At 40.0% G+C, this 22,454-nt stretch overlaps 1 protein-coding gene across 4 annotated transcripts in view; it reads left to right on the top strand.

Moving 5' to 3' along the window:
- EIF4E3 (eukaryotic translation initiation factor 4E family member 3) overlaps window positions 1-21,588 on the top strand; it is a 49,857-nt gene extending 28,269 nt beyond the window's left edge. For 2 of the 4 annotated variants that reach the window (XM_038565855.1, XM_038565854.1), the window contains exons 4-7: window positions 1,415-1,475; window positions 4,056-4,122; window positions 7,540-7,695; window positions 12,059-15,652. In XM_038565855.1, coding sequence (XP_038421783.1) covers window positions 1,415-1,475; window positions 4,056-4,122; window positions 7,540-7,695; window positions 12,059-12,105 — 331 coding nt within the window. In that variant the 3' untranslated portion in view covers window positions 12,106-15,652. The other 2 variants (XM_038565856.1, XM_038565857.1) reach the window with 2 other exon arrangements.
- Window positions 21,589-22,454: the final 866 nt, after the last annotated feature.

Genomic DNA, 22,454 nt, shown 5'->3' on the forward strand with positions numbered 1-22,454 from the left:
CACCCCATTGTGGTCTCACCAAAAATAGGCCATTGTTAGCACGCCAAAGTTATGATGCAGCTCTTCGTATGGGGTGTTGCTTCATTTTGGTTTGTTTTCTCATTTGCACGATAATGGCCTGGATAGTGAACTGAAAAAGCTTCTAGGCTCATGGGAGATGAGGAACAGATGGAGTATCCATGTCTATACTGTATGCTTGAACTTCAGAGACATCTCTCACATGGACCACATAGAAAGTGTGGGAGACAGGTCAGGGCCCAGGGTCTAGATCCTTCTTTAATACCTTGGTGTAGTGATGAGGGTAGAAGATGATAAGCCAGTTTGTTTAACTGGAGTCCCAAATAAAGATATAACATATAAGAATTTATTCTTATGTCCTGTGTGTGTGTGTGTGTGTATTTAAGATACATTTATCTTGTATGTATATAAGAATATATCTCTTATACGTAAATTTATATATATAAATATATAAATAAAGAGTAAATTCTTATATTGTGTCCCTCAGCCATTCTAAGTAACTGAGATGTCCGTTCGGTAGGGCTGAATTGTGCCATACCTGAGCACTCAAATTTCATTAGGAATCCCATGCTCTCCATCAGGTTTGCTTTGCTTTCCTCTGGGTCGCTGTAGTTTTTCAGACAGGCTCTCCCATTTGTGGTGGCAGAGTGGCTTTCATGAGTTCCAGTCTTACGCCCTCCAAGTTTGTCACTGTTAACCTTCACCAGACCCAGTAAGATGCCAGGGCTGGCTGTCATTGGCCAACCATGGATCCTTTACATCCCTGGCCAATCACAAGGACAGAAAGGGGTGGTATTTTCATAGGCAAACCTGGATCGTCAGCCCATCTTTGAGGCTAGGATGCGGAATCAACCCTATTGGAGTGGGTATGATGAAAAGTAGGGGACAAGTAGCTCCTTAAAGGGAAACTGGGGTACTTTTACCAGACAAACAAGCAGATACTACACAGGAAAACACAGCAGATGCCCACCACAGGGACCAAGTCTCCTATAAGGCATACAGTGCGAAGTTGATATGAGAATCAGACAAGGCAATGTCATGAATGTGGTACTAAAACAGAAAGTCCTTCACGCATGTAAAGCACTTGCATTAATTTGTTCATCCCCAGATAGCATAGGGTACCTCTCATCACCACCTCTTCAAGGTGAGAGGCTAATATCCCATTGCCCACCCGCCACCACTGTGTGGCCACTGAATCCCACTTTCTTCCCTCCCCATCTTCACCCCCTTTCTCTTTCTTTCATTTGCCTCCTTTTCCAGTGAAAGGACTGGGGGGAGAGTTTATTCTAAGAATGCTCCATTGTTTGTTGATTTTAATGTCATCTGCTGTTAAACTAGATGCATGTAGAATTACTTAATCCTTGAGTGTAATTTTAAACCTTGGTCTCCAATCCAGGGAAGAGGAGAGTAATGCCAAGGGTGGCGTATGGAAGATGAAAGTCCCCAAGGACAGCACGGTAGGTTTGTTCTGATCCTCTTCTAGAACTGGCTGTGGTTGGGATTGTTGTTGACTGCCTATGGTGAGCATCTTGTACTTTTTAGGCAATCCACTTGGTAGTCTCAGAATAGGACTGGGGATGAGAAAGTCTGTTCTGACCGTCATGATTTTCTGCCCCCCAGTGTCACCTTGAAAATGTAGTATCATATTTCTTTATACTACTATATATGTAGTAGTAGGACTATTAAAAATTCTGAAGAGCTACATGCTTCTAAACTTGACAGAAAGGCTGATTGTGACAGTCATTTCCTCACCAGCCATGACTAAGATGTGGACGTTGGTATACATGGTGAGAAGCAGATTCCTGACCACCAAAAGCTTGTCCTTCCTCCACTGAAGTTGGTGCAGAGACAGGGGATGCTTAGGAGGCTATCTTAGCATTCTTTGTGGCTCATGTGGGGCTGTACCCAGCCTCTCTGAGGGTTTCATGAGAGCCTTGTTGGTAGGACGGCCTGTTGAGACAACTAGTTTCTAGTGGCCAAGCTTCAGAAACTGAGATTTTCTAGAATAGGCTCAAATTTATCATACCGACAAAAGTGAACGTTCAAACCCATTCTTAAGCTTTGGGAAACCAAAACAGTTCTTTGAAAATGGATGAAAGGGCAGAAGCTACGAGAGTCACCTTTTCATGGTTTCTTTCATGTGGATAAGCTCAAAGAATTGCAGTGTCTCCTGAGACCCATAGGTTTGAGTCATTTCCCTGTAAGTCATTTCCCTAACCTCTTAAAGAGGTGACCAGATTTATTTGTTAATGATGCAGACTATCATCAAGATGCATAGCTCCAGGATTTGCCTGTTATTTGGCTTTCATAAAAAATGTCAGGGGAGTCAACAACCAGGCAAGGCCTGTGAAAATCCTCCTGTCACTCTTTGAAAGGAGAGAACATAAGTTGTTTTTAATTTCAATGAGGGCACGGTTTCCTTTTCATGTGCTTTATTGACTCACCCCAGACTTTGAGTTCTGGTAGAGACAATTGTGATGTCAGCATGTGGTGAGCAGTAGCTGACGGGCACATTTGCCCTTTCTCTCCTTGGCCATATGCAGTCACAAATAATAACATGTCCATGTCTGTACAAGTGTCCTCTTCATTCACTGTCACTTGTGGAGGAGTGGGAGTCTGGTGGGCCAAAGCTGTCTGATGTCACAACGGGGAAGGGCACTTCCCCTCCCCCCTAACTTCCTTGCAACGCCCTCAACTTCATCATGAACAGTGTAAGACACCGCAGGTGGGACGTAGAAAATGGAGAGGATGATTTCCAGAAGGGAGACAAGCAGAGCCAAAGGGAGCATCTAGGAAAGGGAAAATAAAATCCTCCTTGAGGACTGAAAGGTCATGGTGTTTAACTGCTGTCATCTTGGTTAAAAATTCAGCTAGGCTGCTTTCAGCTTATTAGAACATAGTAATAAACACTATTATTAATAGTTAATATGTAGCAAGCACCTGGCATAGAGCAGACATGCAGCTATTTATGGAACGGATCTTAAATGTTAGCTTTTTTTGCTGCAGTCACAATGCTAAGCCCGTTGAATGCATTTGTTGACTAATTTCATGGTCACAACAACTCTGGGAGGTCAGCTCGTTGTTATTCCCTGCTCACCTACAGAAACTGATGCTCCCAGGGGTTGATAACCTGTCCCATCACAGACTAAACAGCCTGTCAGGATTCAAATTCAGTTCTGGGAGAATTCAGGGCCTGAAAACTCTGGCAAGGAATATGAATGGAACCAAGAACTTTTCGAGGGGGAATAACTGGAAAAACTTTCAGGCCTCCAGTTACTCCTAGGTGCCTGCTGGCTGGTAACTTGATGGCCTTAGTAGATCTTGGGTAGAAGGGACTCCAGGTTTCTCACTTGGGCATGTGTACCAATTCTTCTAGGGAGAGGCATGCATACCCACATCAAATTCTACCTCTTAACGTAAATAGTCTGTCTCTGGTGGATGGAAATTTCTAAGTATTCACTAAACCAGAAATTTCCCTAAGTGCTCATCACTTTGGTAACCTTTTATAAGTACCTCGTAAACTGCAGGAAAACAAAAGGAAGGGAGGGTTTTGGAGAGAATGATTTTACTAATAGCATTCAACTATAATCAATTGATACATTTTCAATCAGTGAAAGCTAAAGAAATTGGAACATGATAAGTCACTTGAAAGCATTCCCCATTCTTTTGAACTTCATCACAGGTTTCCCTAGAGATTCGCTTTGTGGCTTTGGACACAAAGTTTTATGGACACGGTTTGTGACTTTGGATCCCTCCTATCTATCTGTGGAAAGTTACTTGTAAAACAATACAGTATATGCCACGATTGTGAGTGTTGACACCTGTGACCTGGGGATGTCTGCGGGTGCCAAATATGGGCATGAACAGTGCATGTGAAGCTGAGGAAAATGTGACTTCAGCTCCTGAAGATACTTGTCTAAAAATATATGTGTTGTTATTGGTTTTTTTGTTTTTGTTTTTTATTTTATTTTATTTTATTTTACTTTATTTTATTTTTTGGTTTTGTTTGTTGTTTTTTTATTCTTTTCCCATGCCAGTCCACAGTTTGGAAAGAGTTGTTGTTAGCGACAATCGGGGAACAGTTCACAGACTGTGCCGCTGCAGGTAAAGAAGCTCATGCCGTCAGTCACCCACTCGTGTGTGCTTGGCTTGTGCTTGTCACTTGGAGAAGTTTGTTTCTGTGTGTTTGACTTTTGACATCTTTTGAAGTCATTTACTTGGTTAACTGTGAAGTTACAGGGGTTTTTTCATGTGACCATAGCGTTTCATGTTATGTGTGTGTGTACATGTGCATGTTTCTGTGTGTGTATTACATGTATATACATATGTATATGTGCATATATCTTTCCCCACATAGCTCATCTTAATAGTATCCTCAAACATTTGTCCAAAAGAAATAGGCAGAAAGAAAAGAAAATTTGGATCTTAACACAGTTTGGGGTGGGTTTCTCATTCTAGTTCCTCCAGAGGGGTAAGTTTTCTGTGGTGTCTGGCAGCGTGGGGAGTGAGGCAAGCACAGTTTTTTCTGTACTTCTTCCCAACCCCCACTAGTTTTTCCTCCCTCCTGTCCTACTCTTGGGCTCCTGCTCAGAGAGACTCACAAAGGCTAGGTGGGGATGTGCTCAACATTAGGACTTATGACCCCACAATTGAAGCTAAAATATAAGGTCCTCAGGCATTTTCAAATACTGAGTGAACTTCTCAGAGCCTCTGTAAGTCCATTTTAATTTTGCTTTGTGTTTATCATGAAACCATCCAAAAAGGAGACGAACTGAATTGCTTGTGTAACGTTTTGTTTTCTTTGTGGCTAATGCCTTCAGAATGCTCCTGAGGTAACATTTAGAATAACACTTTACCTATTTAGTTTTCAGTTAAAACATTTTTTTCTTAGCTAATTAGTACTGATTAATTAGTCCTCAGATGTCTCAGACGGGGCCATGGCAAGCTTCACATTCACCTACTAGCAGTTTCAATAATTCTCCTTTTGTTTTGCTTCCTTATTACACCAGCATTCATTCCCTTAAGACAAAACCTGGGTTAAGATGAAATTGTCTTCAAAGTACACATTCCTTCTGTTTTAACAGGGAATGGTTAGCAACTTCACAATATGGAGCCAAAAATACGTCCTAGGTATAATTATAAACACATAAATCCCTGGGAGAGGAAGTTTCCTGTGCGAATTATTCCTGTTTCCAGAACCAGGGAAAATAGTCTAAGTAATAATAAACAGGCAGGATTGAGTAAAGAAGGCCTGTTGTTCCATGGTTGACTTAGGAAATGAGTGCACCATTAACTGTCTGTTAAGCATTAGCTCTTCCATTACCCCAGCTCTGCCACCTGGAGCAAGTCAGCCAGTCTCTCTGGGCCTTGCTTTCCCCATCTTTAAACAGTGGCTCCTCCTAGCTCTTATACTGCCAGTACCCTAAAATAATTAGGGTTTTGCTGGTCAGTTCTACTTTAGAATATTACATGTTTGCTGACGGATCTGCCTTTGCATAAGAGTTGCAGCCTTTTACCACGCCGTTTCTGAAAGTGCTCTGCTAGTAGGAGCCGCCTAGTTACCAAAAGCCAAGCCAAACTGAAATCCTGACGGCTCAGCAGATTCAGCAGCCATCCATTACAGCACCCTCTGGCCAATAGCGTAGAAATGGGCTATCCCCAAAGACAGGAGAATGCTGTTTCCCTAAAAGGCTGATCTAGTGTCTTCATGGCCATTCTTGAGAATGCTAATGAAAATGGCGTGAGCAGGGCTTCCCGCTTCACTTGCTGATTTTCTGTTCACATAGAAGTTCTGATTGTGAGCTCAAGCAAGTATACATTGAAGGCATAAATTCAAAAATAAGAAACCTGAACCAAAACGGAATTTTCAACCCAACAGTGTTTCTTGCAGCTAAGGGATGGCTGTTTTTTTAGAAATTTTGATTTTAAGTGTGACATATCTACAGAAAAGTACACAAATTGTAATGTGTATAACTTGATAAATATTCACAAAGTAAACATCCAGATCCGTAACTGCATCCAGATCAGGGAACAAGCAGAACATTACCCACTGCCCCAAATCCTTCCTTGCCCTCCCTCCCCGCAAAGGTGGCCACCAATGGTCTGCTTCTGATACCATAGGCTGATTTTGCCTGTTTTCAAACATTTATATAAGTGGCATCACTTAGCGTCAAGTCATACATTTAGCCAGGATCAAATTCATTTTAAAAGAAAAGAAGGAAGAAAGGGAGGGAGGGAAGGAAGGAATACACAAAGGAGTTACTTTACTGAAGATGAATGCCTTTGGTAAACTGGATGGGCCCTCCTTTAAATTGTATCAGAATACTAGGATGTTTTAACCCCCAGGCAGAAAACTGGAAAAATTGATGGTATAAATATTTAGATGCACAGATTGAGAGCAAATTAGGCAAATTGCACAAAGCATATTAACTACAGCAAAAGTTCCGAATTTTGATAATGCTCATCTTCTGCATTTTACTTATAGATGCTGAGCATGCAAGTACAGAGGGTCGACCCTGTATCATTAATAGGGCATGAGCACATAAACCAGGAGTAAAAACTCTTTACTCCTGTCATTTTGCTGCAAAATAATGTACACAAAGTAGGAGGAAGGAAGCATATGAACGGGTACAAAACCTTTTCTATCCAGCCACCATTCTCCCAATATCTACAAAAGAGGCCCCAACCCAGAATTTAAAAATAAATTAAAAACCTACATTAATCAATATCAATGAATGCTTTCATGTCCATTCACAGAAGCACTAGAAGAGCAGAGCTACACTCAGAAGATATTTACTCGTATTTTATATACAGTGCTGACAGATGGGTATTGGTTCCTTAACTCAAAGTTCAAAATGCCAAAACCTGGCAGGGAATGGCCAGAGAGGGAGCACTGGAGAGCAATAAGAATTGAAAGGACAGACAAGCAAACCACAAAAAAAAAAAAAAAAAAAAGAAAAAGAAAACCAGCATGAGCAACTTGGAGAACAGAACCTACAGTCTGGGTCCAGTTAGTATTGGGGCAAATAGCACTAACCACCCCACGATCTCTGAACATTTGGCAGGCAGTCAGGAGAAATACTTGCTGTTCTTAACAAAGACAGTCAAGCATCGAGGAAAAAGTTCATTTGAGTTCACTTGGCTTTCAGAGGACAGAGCATTATGCAACCCATTTTAGAAAAAGTCTCATCAAAACAGGCTAAGAAGAAATAAGTCAAAAAAGCTTTGGTAACACGTTAAAAAGGATAAATTACTTATCTGGAAAAATTCGTTTGGCTGGAACATGATGTTTATCTAAGTCCCTGGATCAACGTAATGTGCCTGTTACAGCTTTTTTGTCCACTAACTTGCTTTTGTCCAGAGGCTTCCCTTAGAAAAACAGTATTTATTTTGTGTTCTCTTGTCCCACCTTCTTTTTATGATCTTATCCATAATTTACAGCTAAGATGAGAAGTGCTTAAAAAACAACACAGACAGACCGGGAATTATCACCCATTTCTTTCTTCTCTGCCTTCCCCCCAGATGACGAAGTAATAGGAGTCAGCGTCAGCGTTCGGGACCGGGAGGATGTCGTCCAAGTCTGGAATGTAAATGCCTCTTTAGTGGGTGAAGCCACTGTGCTAGAAAAGATCTATGAACTTCTGCCCCACATATCTTTTAAAGCCGTATTTTATAAACGTAAGTCTTTATTTTCAGTTATTAATTTCTAGCTTATTCTATCAGTACTCTTAAAGACGGAGTCGATGTTGCACGTGAGGTAAAGGTAGAATCACTCCAAATTCTGTAATCCAGAAAATAACTCCTAAAATACGCATAAGTGTTTCAAAAGACGAAAGTTCAAGTCTCAAGAAATTAAAATGAGATTTTACTGTCACCTGAACACATGGATCAGAAAAGGTGACGCGTATTTTATTTGTTATTTCAGATTTTTAAAACTGATCTTAAATTTGTCATGCTCAGGAAAAAAAACTACCTTCTATTTGAAGCAACAATAACAAAAATGTTATTGTATGAGCTGGCAGGTAAGACATTCAATCATCCCTTCATAAACAGGAATTTATAATGTATAACATCTGTATTTGTGGAGGAACTTGTTCTGAGCGCAGGGGTGATTGAATGTCCTACTGAAATGCTAATACTTCCTCATTACGGGAGACCGTGACACAGAACGAAAGAGAATTCACGCACGGTGGTGAAATGTTAACAGTATGAATAGCTGTGTGGACCCATTGTTTCCATCATGATTCATGTTCATTGCTTTTGTGTGCTCTTTTGAAAAAGTCATCTTTTTTCATAATGAAAACAGCTTAGTGCTATTAAACCAATGTTTGGTAGATCAAACTGCAGGTTACACTTTTAACAGTGGGTTCGAGGAAAGTATTGACAGCACTACACATACATCTGATAAATTCCTATTTCCCAAACTGTTCCAAGAGTCAGTAACCCAGTTTTTGTTAACTGTGTGATATTTCATTGATTCTAAGATGCCTTTGATGATAAGTATTATTTTACTATTACTAAGAAAGAAAAATAAAAGGCTTCCAATTAAACTATGATGCATTATTGATTCTAGGGTTCTTCCAATGTGGGCTGGGGAGCGCATCTTAGTCTTATTGAAATACACTCCATTATCGTTTAACTTTTCCCAACCCCTTGCCAAAAAGAGAAAAAAAAAGCAAACGTTCTTTTGGGATCATCTTGGTATGATAGAGGTTATTAAAACAAAGGCCTCCCTCAAAGGAATCATAAAATCACAGGCTAAATGATTTAGATTTTAAGCAACAAGACTGGTATGTTGCTGCAGATATTCAGCAGGTGCTTAGCTTCTGAATTTTCAATGAAAGTTTAAATAAAAGAGACAGGAAGATGGCCCTGCAGAAGTCGATTCTTAGCTGTACAGTATGGAAATTGCACATTTGTAGATGCAACTTTCAGTTGGGGAACATTAATTGTATTTTCAGCCTAGATATTAATTAAAAGGTCACCAAGGGTCTTTTCTTGTTTTTCTACTTCACAAGACTAACTTTCTGGAAGAAAATGTATTTCATGGCCATTTATGAATGGGGCTACAACATTCGTTACCACCTTTGAACCAGCTCCACATTTGACTCAAAAGGAGAGAGAAGCAATTTGGAGTCATCAAGTCAGGCACTCTGAATTTTTGTTCCCCTTCAACTGTGTGACCTCAAGCAAGTCACACCTTCTCATCCTTTTACTTACTGGTCAAAATATTGAGGAGGTTGGTCTTAAATGATCTCCAAGGTTCCTTCTACTTCAATATTCTCTGATTAAATTTCTAAGTAACACGGTTAGCAGCAGGTCCAAGATGATAGGAGTATTTCACTAGAAAATTAAGCCACAGAGTTGTTAGGCTAGTTGTTAGGGCAGTGGTAATAATCAGGTAAGACGGAACAAGGATGAGTCACTGCTTAGTTGTGATGGCTTGGAGGGAGGGGAAAGGCAAGCCAAATAAGGGGGAGAAGTTGCAACCTGGCCAGTTGAATCAAGCTGAATAGATGCCCTAAAGATAGATGCCATTGTGAAGTTTGTGAGTAATGCAGAACTGGCTAGGGTCTCCGTAGAAATCCATATTTTAATGGCATAAATTAACATTTAAAGACTCAGAGATTATTCAAATAAAAATTTGAATTGGAAAAAACAAGCAATTCTCTTTATTTTATATAAAGCAGGCAGTCCTTTACTCAGTAGGATTATTGTACACCACGTGCTGCAGAATTGATTTGGAAAAATGAGGTTTGGGCAGAATTCTTATTCACAGCATGATGAAGAACAGTCGTAGGGTGAGCTAAGTTAGCAATGGCCAACTCCATGCTTTTATTCTGTCTTGTTAAAAGGATCCTGGTGTAAGTATTCACAAGGGTACAGAAGCCAGGTGACATGGCAGGTTTTCCATGTAGAAGGAGCCCAAGCGCATTTGGTCAAGGCCTCCAGCAGGGGAGATGAGGAGTGGGCTCTTGTTTGGTTATACATGATTTGGATACAGATGAATTATTTGACTGAGATACTCACAGTGTACAGAGGACGCTTCCCCCCACCCCAGCCCTATGTTTCCCCCATGCCGATTCTGTTCTGTTCTTCAGAGCAGCTGAATGACATCTTTTCTGATGTGAGAATACTTAGAGCAGAGGTTGGCAAAGTATGAACCTTATGCCAGACCTGCCCCCTCCTTGTCTTCTTTGGTAGGGGCTGCAGCTAAGAATGGTTTTTCACATTTTTAAATGGTTGGAAAAAATCAAGGGAAGAACGACATTTCGTAACACATGAAAACTGTATGAAATTCAAATTTCAGTGTCCATATATAGATAAAGCGTATTGGCACCTAGCAGTGCCCATTTGTGCACATTTCGCGTATGGCTGCTTTAGTGCTAACAGTGGCAGAGTTCATCATTAGGACAGAGAACCTGTGGCCTGCAAAGTATAAATTATTTATTCTCTGCCCCTTTCCAGAGCAAGTTCTCTTGACTCCTGGTTTCAAGAATTCTATATTCTTTTTTAGCCAAGGCTCACCTAAGGCTGAAAGAACGTCTATCTCGCAGGCCTCCCCTATTTCTGAACGTTCTATTCTGTCTCCACAGCCTGTCAGTCGCAGGACTTCAGTATCTCAGCCATGACCGCCCCAGACTGTCCCTCACATTTAGAGTAATAAAAAATCTCTGGACAGTCCATATCTCTTGATTTATCCCTTGGAGCCCAGCATCACTGAGAGGTCTGGGGCTTCTCCTTTGACTCTGCAACACTGTATATTTTACTGCAGAACAGCCCATGTTTGCTTCGGTCCTGGCTCTAAAAGTCTGCTTTAAAAAGAAAAAAAAAAAACATAAAAGGTTAAATATTTGTGAAGTTCTACATGCAAAAAGCATTCTGTTAAATCATTTTTGGTTGTAGGCTATCCTTAGGAATTTGGCCAGCCCAGGGTAACCCTGGGAGCTGTAGGGTACACTTTGCCCAGGTTTCATCCAACTGAAGAACAGGTTGGGGTAAACATCCAGGATGAGGGGGAGATGGTCCCTTGCCCACCCTTTCACCCCTTCAGACACTAGTCTGAAGAATCCAATCTATATTCAAAGCAGAGAAATAGGAGGGGCTTGACAGGTGAAATGGGCCAGCCCATCGGTGCCTTCCCAGGACATGCCATTCACTGCCCATAGGGGGAGGGTGTAGGGAGACAAAGCACAGAGAATTCTGAGTTGCCTTTGGCTTTATCAGACCCAAGCCTCAGGGACCTTTCCCCTCAAAAGAAGAGGATCTGCCCTGCCTTCATGATGATGCTTAGCCAGATTCTAGGAAAAGAAGGACTTTGACACTTGGCCTTTTTTGCCTTGGAGAAAATGTTATATATTTTATGAATGTCTCATTTCTCACTTCTACTTTATAAAATTTTAAGTCTTTGAACAATATTTTTGATAGCATATTTTTTTTAATTCTAGCATTCCTAACTGTATTAGTGATTTGCAAGCCAGACAACAGGACTGGAAAAAAAAAAATCAAAACCATTGGAAAAAATAAAAAACCCATCGGTTTTAGGAAATTTCACTTCCCACAGAGAGGGTTCTCAGAGGTGGGGGGGGGGGGCGTAATACGATTGCTTACCCCGTTGTGTTCTTTGCTTTGCTTTATTTTTGTTTTATTTTATTTTTAAAGATAGGTCTGTGCATGGCCCCGGCGTGGGTAACATTGGGTTCCCCTGCCCCATGCATCCTGTGGGGTGCATCCCCCACCCCGTAGCACTGAAGGCCCCACATATTCTCTTCATCAGCCCGTGGGGATTACTCATCCTCTCGGCACAGCAAGAAGAAACAGGCAGCATGCCCATTGCTTGTTTATTCCTTGTTTTAATTTTCATGATTACGTTTCTCAGGAAATGCACGCCTTAGCTAACAGTTACTGGCACAAAAAAAGGTATTTGCGTTCTTGCCAGCCTTTGGGAAAACTGAATGAGATGCCTTAGAGAAGGGTTGCCCCATCCTTTGCTTAAAGTTTTCTTTCCTTTTTTTCTTTTTTGTTTTTTTCTGTCCTTTAGCCCATGAAGAGCATCATGCTTTTGAAGGTGGACGTGGAAAACACTAATTGCACACTCTGTAAAGAATTCTTTGTCCTTTGCTGATTGGTTTTGGAAACGGTCTTAACAGGAGGGAGAGTGAAGAGAAGACTTGCCGAAGCCCGATGCTGGTCCATTTAGAGTGGGTTTCTGTCCTTGCAGATGGGGCAATTAGGGCTCAAAGTGGCAGGTGGGGTGGGGGTGGGGGGCTGTGTGGGTTTCTACCGTCACATTACTTGCTTTTTTTTTTTTTTTTTTTTTTGGCTTTCTAAATTCTCTGTTCTTTCCACTCTGGGTTTTATTATTTTTTTTTTTGTCCTTTTAAATTTCCTTATTCAGTCTAATTATTGTTTTCTACACTCCCCTTTCATTGAGGCACAAGAAATCGGTTTCCCTTTAAGTAGCTCTGCTGTACCTAGTTAATGAGAATATGCCTAATCGTGACAATACTGCTTTTGAAAACCACAGTGTACTTGCAGGAATACTAGCTTGGTGAAACCTGTCTTGATTATTTGTTGTGACACATTCCTACACACTGTGCACTGGGCATTGTTTTTTTCTGTCCCAGGGAAAAGAAAAACCATACTTATTCTGATTTTGCACTGACAGCACACACATCTTTTATTTTTCCTTTTTTAAACTTTTTTTTTTAGCGATAAAAGGAAAATAATAGTTGGGTTGCCTAACATGAAAACTATAATCACGGTTGAACATCAGGATATAAATCAAACTCTAGGTCTTCACAACCTCTATGGAAGTATTTCTAACCAGAATTTCAACTTGGCCTTTTCAAAGGATAGGCGTAGAGTGGTAGCAAAGGATTTTTCCTGGTAGGAAACCTTGTATTTCTGATTGGAAGAGGGAGTGATATTTTAATTGTTTGAATTAAAGCTGCTTCTGAATTTTGGGGTTGTGTGCCCACTGAGGGCTTTCCACATCCTCTCGAACACACTTTGTTAGATTTTCCCTTTTTCCTGCTCACACAGTATGTCATTTCCAATAATCAATAGCCCTCCTGCCTGGGCAGCTCTCCCCTGCCTTTTTCATTTAGGAGCATCAAGGTAAACCTCATTTCCAGGATCAATGTGAACATTGACAAAGTGGAACTTTTGAGTGCATTCTGTTGATGCTAATTTTTTGGAATTGTTAATATATGTTGCATTATGTTACCAAAGAAATATTGGTTTTAGTAGAAGGAAATGGCCACCCTCTAAAACACTGAGACTTTTTCAAAATGTGTTCATTTCCCTCTCTTGACTCTGCCAAGCTTCCTACTGCTTTTACCTGAAAAAGGCAGGGCCACTTGAAGACACTTCCTCCTGCTGGCTTTTTTCTGAAACCAGGGAGCTAGTGCACGCTTATATATTTCACAAAAGGGCCCAGTGCTCAGAACTTCGTTGTACCCAGGGTTTTTAATCCCTCTTGCAGTATTGACCAGCAGAGAGAAATGGGGTCACTTTAAGCCTCCAACCTGCATTTGTAAATAAAATTTTCCATTTGAACATCCTAAAAAGACTTTCAGCAATCTCTTTATGAAAGTTGTGCCATTCACTTGCATTACTAACCACATCAACCATAATCTCAAGGATTGTAGTTTTAAAAAAAACTCCTTCATTTCTAAATGAGTTTCTTCAGTGATTTCAGAATGAGGCTATAAGGGTATGAGACCCATTTTTCAAAAGCCTGGAACTTGCTTCTCTAAACATTGTACTAACATCCAACTTATTTTTAAATTATTCATCAAGGATTTTTTAAAAATTATTCTGAACATGAATTTAAATTCTTTTTTTATAATATAAGTATTTTTCTGATAGATTAGAAAAAAAAGAATAATTGACCTATCTTTGTTTTAATTGTCATATATTTCCATAAGTAAATGGATTTTGAAGTATTTTATTTTTTTGAACTTTATTTAAAGCATTGTGATGACATGTTCAGCTTCTGCATGTATGTAGCCTTTGAAGAAAAAAAATAAATAGGAATGCTAGGCTCACATTAACGTTTTTGAGTTTCTGTTGTTTGTGATCATGGCACACGGCTTTACGCACAAAGTAGGTTTTTACCCCAGAGAACTTCTGCACCAATTTCTGACCCTGCGGAAAATACCAACTGTGAGAAGGACTTAATTTGCCAAATGTTAAGAACCTATTATCTAAATTACTTTAAGAGTGGATTTTGTCAGATTTTGCTTTGGAAATTGTTTTAATTGAATATTTAGTTCCTAATAGACTTTGTATGAACTAAGCTGATTTAATCAGTCTAAAAACCTCTCATTACCTTCTTGGATTAAAGAAGCTAATACTCTTTTAAGATACAAGGAAATATCTTGTGGGGCATGTGACTTTTGTTTAGGGCCGTGTACCCATGCTGGGGAAGGTGGCAACTTGCAGTAGGATCCTGATTTTTCAGTCCAGTCCTTGCAGGGGCATGCAGCCTGTCCTCTCTACAGAGAGCCATATGGAAGTCACAGTGCTGACTTTCTTACTTCTGTTGTTTCTTAGGTCTGGATGCACAGCCAGGGTCTCTGATGGAAACCAGTATGCATTTTCTCCTCCCATTGTCCCACACTACATCATAGGCACTTGCTTCCATTGGGGAGGCTTCACCTATTTAATTAGGATAGATAATACCCACTTAAAGTAACTTTTCTCCTGTAAGCAGTTCCTGAAGTGTTGACTTACTCCACTTAAAGATTCCCTTCTAGACTTTCCCACATTTCTGAAATGAGGGGATAGTTTACAGTGAACTTGTCCATTTAATATAATGTGGCTCTTAAATTCATGGTAAAATTGACAGCAAAACAAACAAAACCACACACACACACACACACACACACACACAAAAGGAAAAACACAACTCTAGTAAACTTTAAGTACTTTGAGTCATTCTCAACTTTCTTCTTGACTTCAGCTCATGTCTATACCATACACACAGTTCTAGGACTTCAATAGATGAATGAAACTTTGGGTATCATTGAGTAGTAGACACAGTGTGCAGACTACTGCAGAGCCTTGACCAAACCCATCCCTTGTGAAAGGACATGGGGTAGCAAGTGACAGAGCTGGGCATTAAAGTCTGCAGGCTACATAGCCAGTCTAGGTTCCTTGAACTGAGAACACTCAAAAGTCTGTCAACCTAACCCCCAAATAGCTCACCCAGATCAAGTACTACATACCTGATCCAGTCTGGCCATTGATAATGCCAGGTATCAATATATAATCAGATATCCTCTCATTTTCTCCCTGTGACTCTCAATGACTAAAGTGATGCTACAGTTTGGGGTTTGAAAATAACCTTATTGGAACAGGAGGGGGGGTCTTTGCTGTGAGAAGCCCAGCTCATAGAAGGTCCTGTCTTTTGTACTTAAACAAAAGTGACAACATTTGGAGCGATCACATGGTGGCGCTGCCTTCCAGCCAACAGTTCTGGCTCAGCAGCATAATTTATCCAGCTATGTTTGTGTAATTATTTTAAGATTCAAGTGCATTTTGCTCTTCTGGTTTTATAAAAAATTTGGTTAGATACTACCAATAGAAGTTTAGCTCTCCTATACCTAATAAAAACGTGTGAAAGATAGAAGTCTCTGGATGTGCTTTAAAAAATCTCAAATCTTAGGCTCTCAGTGAGCTTCTGTGCAGTTATGAAGAGAAAGAACGAAATAAACTAACATATAGGAAATACCAGAAATATTTCATCAAATATTATGCCCAAGGGGAGAAGTAAAATTAGGGTTTGGTTTTGGGTTTTTTAAGGGCTTTCTAAATATGGAACTCCCCTTTAAAAATGTAAGTCTGCTGTTCACCTTTCCTAGACTGTATGTTTCTGTAAGATTTCACTCATTACAAATGAAAGTAGAGGACTGCCTGTAGGTAGTTTATTTCTTAAAAGAATATATGCAGACCAATTAAAAATTACTTAAGAGTTTGGCGGCTCGGGATTGTAAGAGCCTGGGTAATTGCCTCGACAACTGAGAGGGGTCAGAAGGTGGAGAGGGAAAAGATGGGAATGGAGGTGGTGGTGAAGAAGAGCCCTTTGAACCTATGCTTTTGCGTGGCAATTAGAGTGGGTTCTCCCACTCATACTCTCACACAGAAGAAAGCTCAAATAAGTACTTTACACATCTGATTATGCTGTTCTGTTTCTGTTTTCTATTTTTACATATACATCCAAATCTGTGAGTACTTCTTACTTAGGTTAGTACATTCAGGCTAAAAGTCACCATCTTGTGTTGTAGAGATACTCTCATCTTGCTGACACTACTCTGTTTTTAAAAGAAAACTCACCGAATCTTTGAATTTTAGAGTGGAAGGGACCTTCGAGATCATCTACCAGTGCTTCTCACCCCTTAGTGTGCAGAAGAATCATGGGATGCTTACTCAGTATGCACATTTCTCAGCCCTAACCCTAGAGATTCTGATTCAGCAGGTCTGGGAGGCCTAGATATCTGCCTTTTTAGCAAGAGCCCCAGTGATTCTAATGTGGATGGTCCTCAGACCTCCCTTTGAAAACCCCTGTTCATATCTACCCACCCCCTCAAATGACAAATGAGGCGAGCCTCCCACTCCCCAAGCTCTCAGGTGACCTAATTGGAATTACAATACCAACAACCCTAGGAAGGCTGGAGAAAGCCATTATCACTTAGACTTGAGAAGATGATGCTCGTAAATAAGAACTTTATGGCCAGGACCACAGTGGTAATAAGTAGCCCATCTCTGGAAGTCCATGATATAAAACCTTTAATACAGAGTGGTGGCTTTTCTCTTTTCTAAATACCATTTCAGTGTGTTAAGAGAAAAGAAATTAATGTTCAGAAAAAGTAGTTACTCCATATGTGCAGTAACTACTTTTCTATAATATCTTATGGCATCTGGGGTTCAGCATCATTGAACAAGATTAAATGAACGTTATAGAGCTATAAAATTGCATGTAAAATAACGCAAAACTGTTCAAATGACTATCAAAGTAGCCTGGGAATGAATTTCCACTAAAATTGTCACTCCTAGATGTAGCTTAGCAAAGCTGTTACTAAAGTGGAAGGATTCTTTAATACAAAGAAGTGTCCAAAAAATCAAGTAAGTATTCCCTAAACCATGTGAGTGATAATCAAAAGTCATTGTGAAGTCAATATTTTTTTGTCCATCATTGCTGCTAAAATTTAGAGTCCCATTGTATATGTGTGTGTTGAATGTACCAATTAGAATATCCAATGAAATAGCCTTTTGGATATTCTATGCTTTTGTGTCCTTCAGAAATCATGAAGTTGAAGAAATCTGTGTTAAATGTTTGTTTGGGTTGCTGTCTTTTAAAAAGCAATCAACTCATTTAATGAAATGCAAGATTTCTTTGTGACAATTTCAACTCCTAATGTTGAAGTGAGAGGATTTTTCTGAAACTTTTATTTTGGAACAAGTGTTGGAGATTTATAAAACTGTCAACTTTGTATTAGAGAAACAATCCTGAAGTAAATATGAGCATTTCTGAGTTTTCTGTAGAAAATCAATGGTACCTTTTGTCTTTTTACCTAAGAAAGTTTTAAAAAGAGGTGAAAATTTTAATTTTAGCACTTTACCTTATATGATGAATGGGAACTTTGAACATTTTAATAAAATTTGTAGGGTTTCTGTTTTCAAATAGAGCTATTAATTTTGTGAGCATGCATTAAATTCCCCCTGAATTTCTCAGACCTTAATCAGGTAATATGGCTCACAACCACAGTATGGTTGGGGTTTTTTTTTTTTTTTGTTTGGTTTGGTTTGGTCTTTTTTAAGTTTTAACTACTCGGTTATCATTTAATAACAAGTTACCATCCCTTTGTGTATATCATACTCCCTGAGATTTTAGTTTCATTTAAATTATCATACAAAGGATTTCAGAGCTTAAACCGGTGAGCACGCTTTAGCTAGGGACATCTAGCACCAGTTATCCCAAGTTTAAAATCTTATCAGTTGTGTTTAGAATTATTCATTCTTTCAAACTGCCTTACCTGTGTATAAGCCGAAGCAGGTTTATTTGCCTTATGTTTGGGATCTGCTGGTGCCCCCCTCCTCCCCATTGTATACCATCTGTGCCCTGTGCAGTTGGGGCCCTTCCACATATGGCTACAAGCTGGTGTAATGCCCTTCCTTTTGATCTGGCTTCATCTAGTGATTTGCTCAGTATTTTTAAGGTCAGACTGAAAACTTTTCTGTTCTAGTTATTTTTGATTTTATATTGTGTGTTGTGTTTGATGTTCAGATACATGTGAAAGTTGCTTCTATGAGTCAGTAAGTTTTATTCCAGCCCTTTTGCCGCAATAAGGTAAGACTAGTCTGTACTTTTCTTTCTTGAAAATGTAGTGATTTATGTGTTTAGGGTGAATGTTTAGGCTTTTCACCTAAAAGTTCTTGCAGTTTTCTCACTGGGGACTAGACTGCTATGAATCTGTGCTCCTTTCTTCAAGCTATAACTTTGTGGGGTTTAAGGGTCCATTAGTTTGCAGAACTTTCTATTGAGATTTTTTTTTTCTCATCTGTTGCCACTAATTCTCAGTCTGTATTGGGATTCTGTAGAACAGAAATGTCATTCTCCTCCATCAGGTTTCAAATTTTCATGCCATTTTGTTAAGCACATTGCTTGAGCTTAACTAGGGTCCAAGTATGTGTGGTGATGGTCATAATGCTGTTTATTCCAGCTCCTATTGAAATGTGGTGCCCAGCTAGCATTGTGTGTGTGCGATGCTCCCAGCATGGTGTGTGGCACCTAGTAGGTTGTCTGTGGTCCTCAGCCAGGAAGCAGCCATGGCTTTCTATACTCCCCTGTTGAACATATTTGGTGACAGGGCTCATCTTTGGCTCTTAGAAAATGCATTTCACTTTTTAAAATTTTTTTCCTCGACTTCTGGCTGAGAATGGTCTCATTTTAAAATAAGTCAGTTACTCTCATTTCTCTCATGTCCTCCAGTTTGCTGTTAAGATTTGACTGTCCCCATTTAGCCAAGTAAAGTGAACTTACCCTCCTTTCTGGTTGTCCAACATAGCCCTTTAAAAACAGCAAACTCTTACTTCTCCCATTTATCCACACACTTTCCTATCTCTCACTGCAGAAGCGGACAGTTACGTCTGTGATGTCCAGTTACCTTGCACACAGCATAATTTTATGAAATCTTGAGGGGCCGGGAATAACACCCTAAAGATGTTAAGAAGTCCTCATATCTCCTTTTTTTTTAAATAAGATTTTACTTATTTATTTGTGAGAGAGAGAGAGAGAGGCAGAGACACAGGCAGAGGGAGAAGCAGGCTCTATGCAGGGAGCCCGAGGTGGGACTCAATCCCGGGACTTCAGGATCATGCCCTGGGCTGAAGGCAGACACTCAACTGCTGAGCCACCCGGGCATCCCCTCATATCTCCTTCTATTGGAGTCTGATTACTGCTGCCACGTATTCTGTGTATGCTTTATGGTGTAGTGGTTATTCGTGTGCTTTTGGGAGTCCTGTTCCTCGGTATAGGCTCTGCCTTCCGTTAAGGTACAGTTTTTTCGAGGCCAACCCCAGTGATTCTTTTGGTCATAATAAACCGCTGTTACAAGACTTGTAGCTGCTTTCATTAATGAATGTATTTTTAAAAACTTTCTGGGATCCTACAGGAAGATAGGTCTTTTGTTATAGAAAGAAAAGAAAACAGTAGCATTTACTGGGCTCAGCAAGTTAAAATGTGTACCACTGAAATATGTATCTATTTCCCATCATCTGGCTAAGCTGTGGTGCTGACTAGGTTATTTCTTGCCAGAGAAAATAATTTTAAATCATAAGCATATTTAACTAGCAAGCATAAATCATAAGCCCTTCTAATCATAAGCATGTTGAACTCTGGTACCATTTGTACAGATGGTATGGTTAAATGTGTGGGCTCCTCCCAGCCTCAAAGATGTGGACAAGCTCTTACTGCCCAATTTCCTCTTTCACTTGGGGGAACTTAAATCATTTGTTGTTTGCACATATAGAATTCTAGAAATCACAGACCAAGAGGAAGGTTTCAGGTCTTAGGAAAGTTTTGGGTTTTGTGACTCACCCTGACTGAAGAATGGTGGAAATGAAGGGTAAATATTAACGCAGCATTCCCTTTTTGAGGCAAAAATAATTGGTGTTTCATGAAGATAGTCAAATTATGAAGGACAAGACTTTGATTTTCAGAATGTGCCTTTAAAAAAAAAACAAACGTCATGGAATCATAAATAACATTTTAACAGAAGCCTGTTGGCTTTCAAAAAGTGTTCTCCAGGTGGTTGGTTCTACAGAAATACTCTTAGATACTGCAAACAAAGCTCCTATTGTAAAGTATATTTTTAAAAGTATTTTTAAAAGTGTAGTAACACAATAACACATCCATACTGACATGCATTGCAAGGCAAATTGTTAACATTTTGGAAGCCAGTAGGCATCATTTACATACTCATTGATTTTGTTTTATGAAACACCACTTCTAAGAAACTTTTTATTGTAAAAATAAAACAAACGATATGGAAAGCCACCCAAAACAAACGTGTAACTTAGCGAATCGTTACATGGAGAACACTCCTAGAGCAGCACCCAGGTTGGGAAGTAGAACTTTGCCGGCCACCCCAGGAGCCTCCTTCATTAGTTTCCTCACAATCCCAGCCCCTGCCTTCTCCACTAAAATAACCCTGATGATGACTTACAGCAAGCTCTTCGTTGCACTTCTTTCTGGTTTTATTCCTCGGGTGATAAACATCCCCAATTATCTTTTTATATAGAAACTCCTCTATTTATGAAAAAAAAAAAACAAAGTTATTTATAAGCTCTTTAAGTGATAAGTGCAGAATGACACTATCAGTGCTTGCTACCCCCATAAGTCAGTGAGCGGATAGAGTTTGGCAGGGTTCTGCGGTGCCACGTGGCTCTGTTCATCGCTGTGACTCAATAATAACTAATGGCGTATGGAGCTCCAGGCCATCTAAGCTCAGAGACTCACTAACTTACTTCTCTCCCAGATGCTAGGAGGTACTGTCACAATTGTTGCCTCCATTTTCTGTATGTGAAAGCTAAGGCTCACAGAGGTGAGATGCTTGCCCATGCTCACACAGGTAGCCCATCACAGAGCCAAAGGACACCAGTACTGCGGCTCCAGCCTGTTCTCCTGATGCTAGGCTTGATGGGATGTGCCGACATGTAAGGATTTTGAGACTGCTTAGAGGAGTTTGTTTATAAAGGAAAGGACCTACAGCTTTAAGGAAAGCTCACTGACTGGTCTGGTTCAACCTTTTCATTTTACAGATGAAGAAATGACCCAGAAAGCATAAAGAATTCGCTTAAGGTCACACAAGCAGTTGGTGGCAAAGTTGCAGCCAACTCCCCAAATCTTCTGGCTGTTAAAATCAACGATTTTTCCTTCATTCCATACCTTATGTGGAAAAAATACACATTTCCTAATCCGCTTCTTTGCATCAGTTCCACATGAGCAGATTTGACTCAAAACCAGTGTACGACTAGGATACACCATCTACTTGCTTACTTTTTCAAGGTTTTAGCTGGGAATTAAAAAATTTATATTTGAAGTTTGCTTTTCTGTCTCACTTATTGAGTGCCCAATCTGTAGATACACATGCCTAACACTCTCCTCCAAAGAATGTACAAGAATAACACATTTGACTGGTGTGGATGGCAGGTGGAAAAGAATTACTGGTGTAGTGTGTAGGCCCTTCAACATATTCACGGCCAATTCTGGATTATCCCAGCACAGATGGATCAGGCAAATCCGTCTTCTACTTCTTACTGGTGACCTTTAACTATTTGTGTTTGTAAATGCTTCTACCGGAGATTGGGGGGGAGAAGAGCAGAGAAGATGGAATTTGGTTTCTTGTCCAGAGTATTAGGTGTCCTGGTAAATGGTATGGTGGTTTTTGTGGGAGACTGTGGGATTCTCTCTGGGTTGAACCACTCTGGGATTTCCAAACCTTAGCCTTGGATGTCAACAATCGGAAGGGAGGCAGACTGGCTCAATGCAAAGAGCTTAGCTTGGAATTTGTTTTATTGGGTTGAAATCCCATTAGCTTGCGCCTCAAGCAAGTTACTCATCCTCTCATAGCCCCAATTTCCTAATCTACAGAAGGGAAGAAGACAGAGCTTCTTCAAAGCCAATGACATAGTTAAGCACTCAGCTCAGCACTTTATTCATGTAGAGAGCTATTAAATGGTACTTCTATTAGTTGACTATATTCATACATCCACACGATAAAGAGGATGAACTGATCCAATGAAACTTTTGCACTTTCCTCTTGATGTAGTTGGTCTAGCTTATGTTGTTTGAGGTCCTGCAAGCTGGTGGCAGCAGTGGGCCCAAACCCCCTGGTCTCATAACTGCTTATTTACCGATCTTTCTACCT

This window comes from Canis lupus, chromosome 20, assembly GCF_011100685.1.
Source record: "Canis lupus familiaris isolate Mischka breed German Shepherd chromosome 20, alternate assembly UU_Cfam_GSD_1.0, whole genome shotgun sequence".
Classification (NCBI taxonomy): Eukaryota; Metazoa; Chordata; class Mammalia; order Carnivora; family Canidae; genus Canis; species Canis lupus.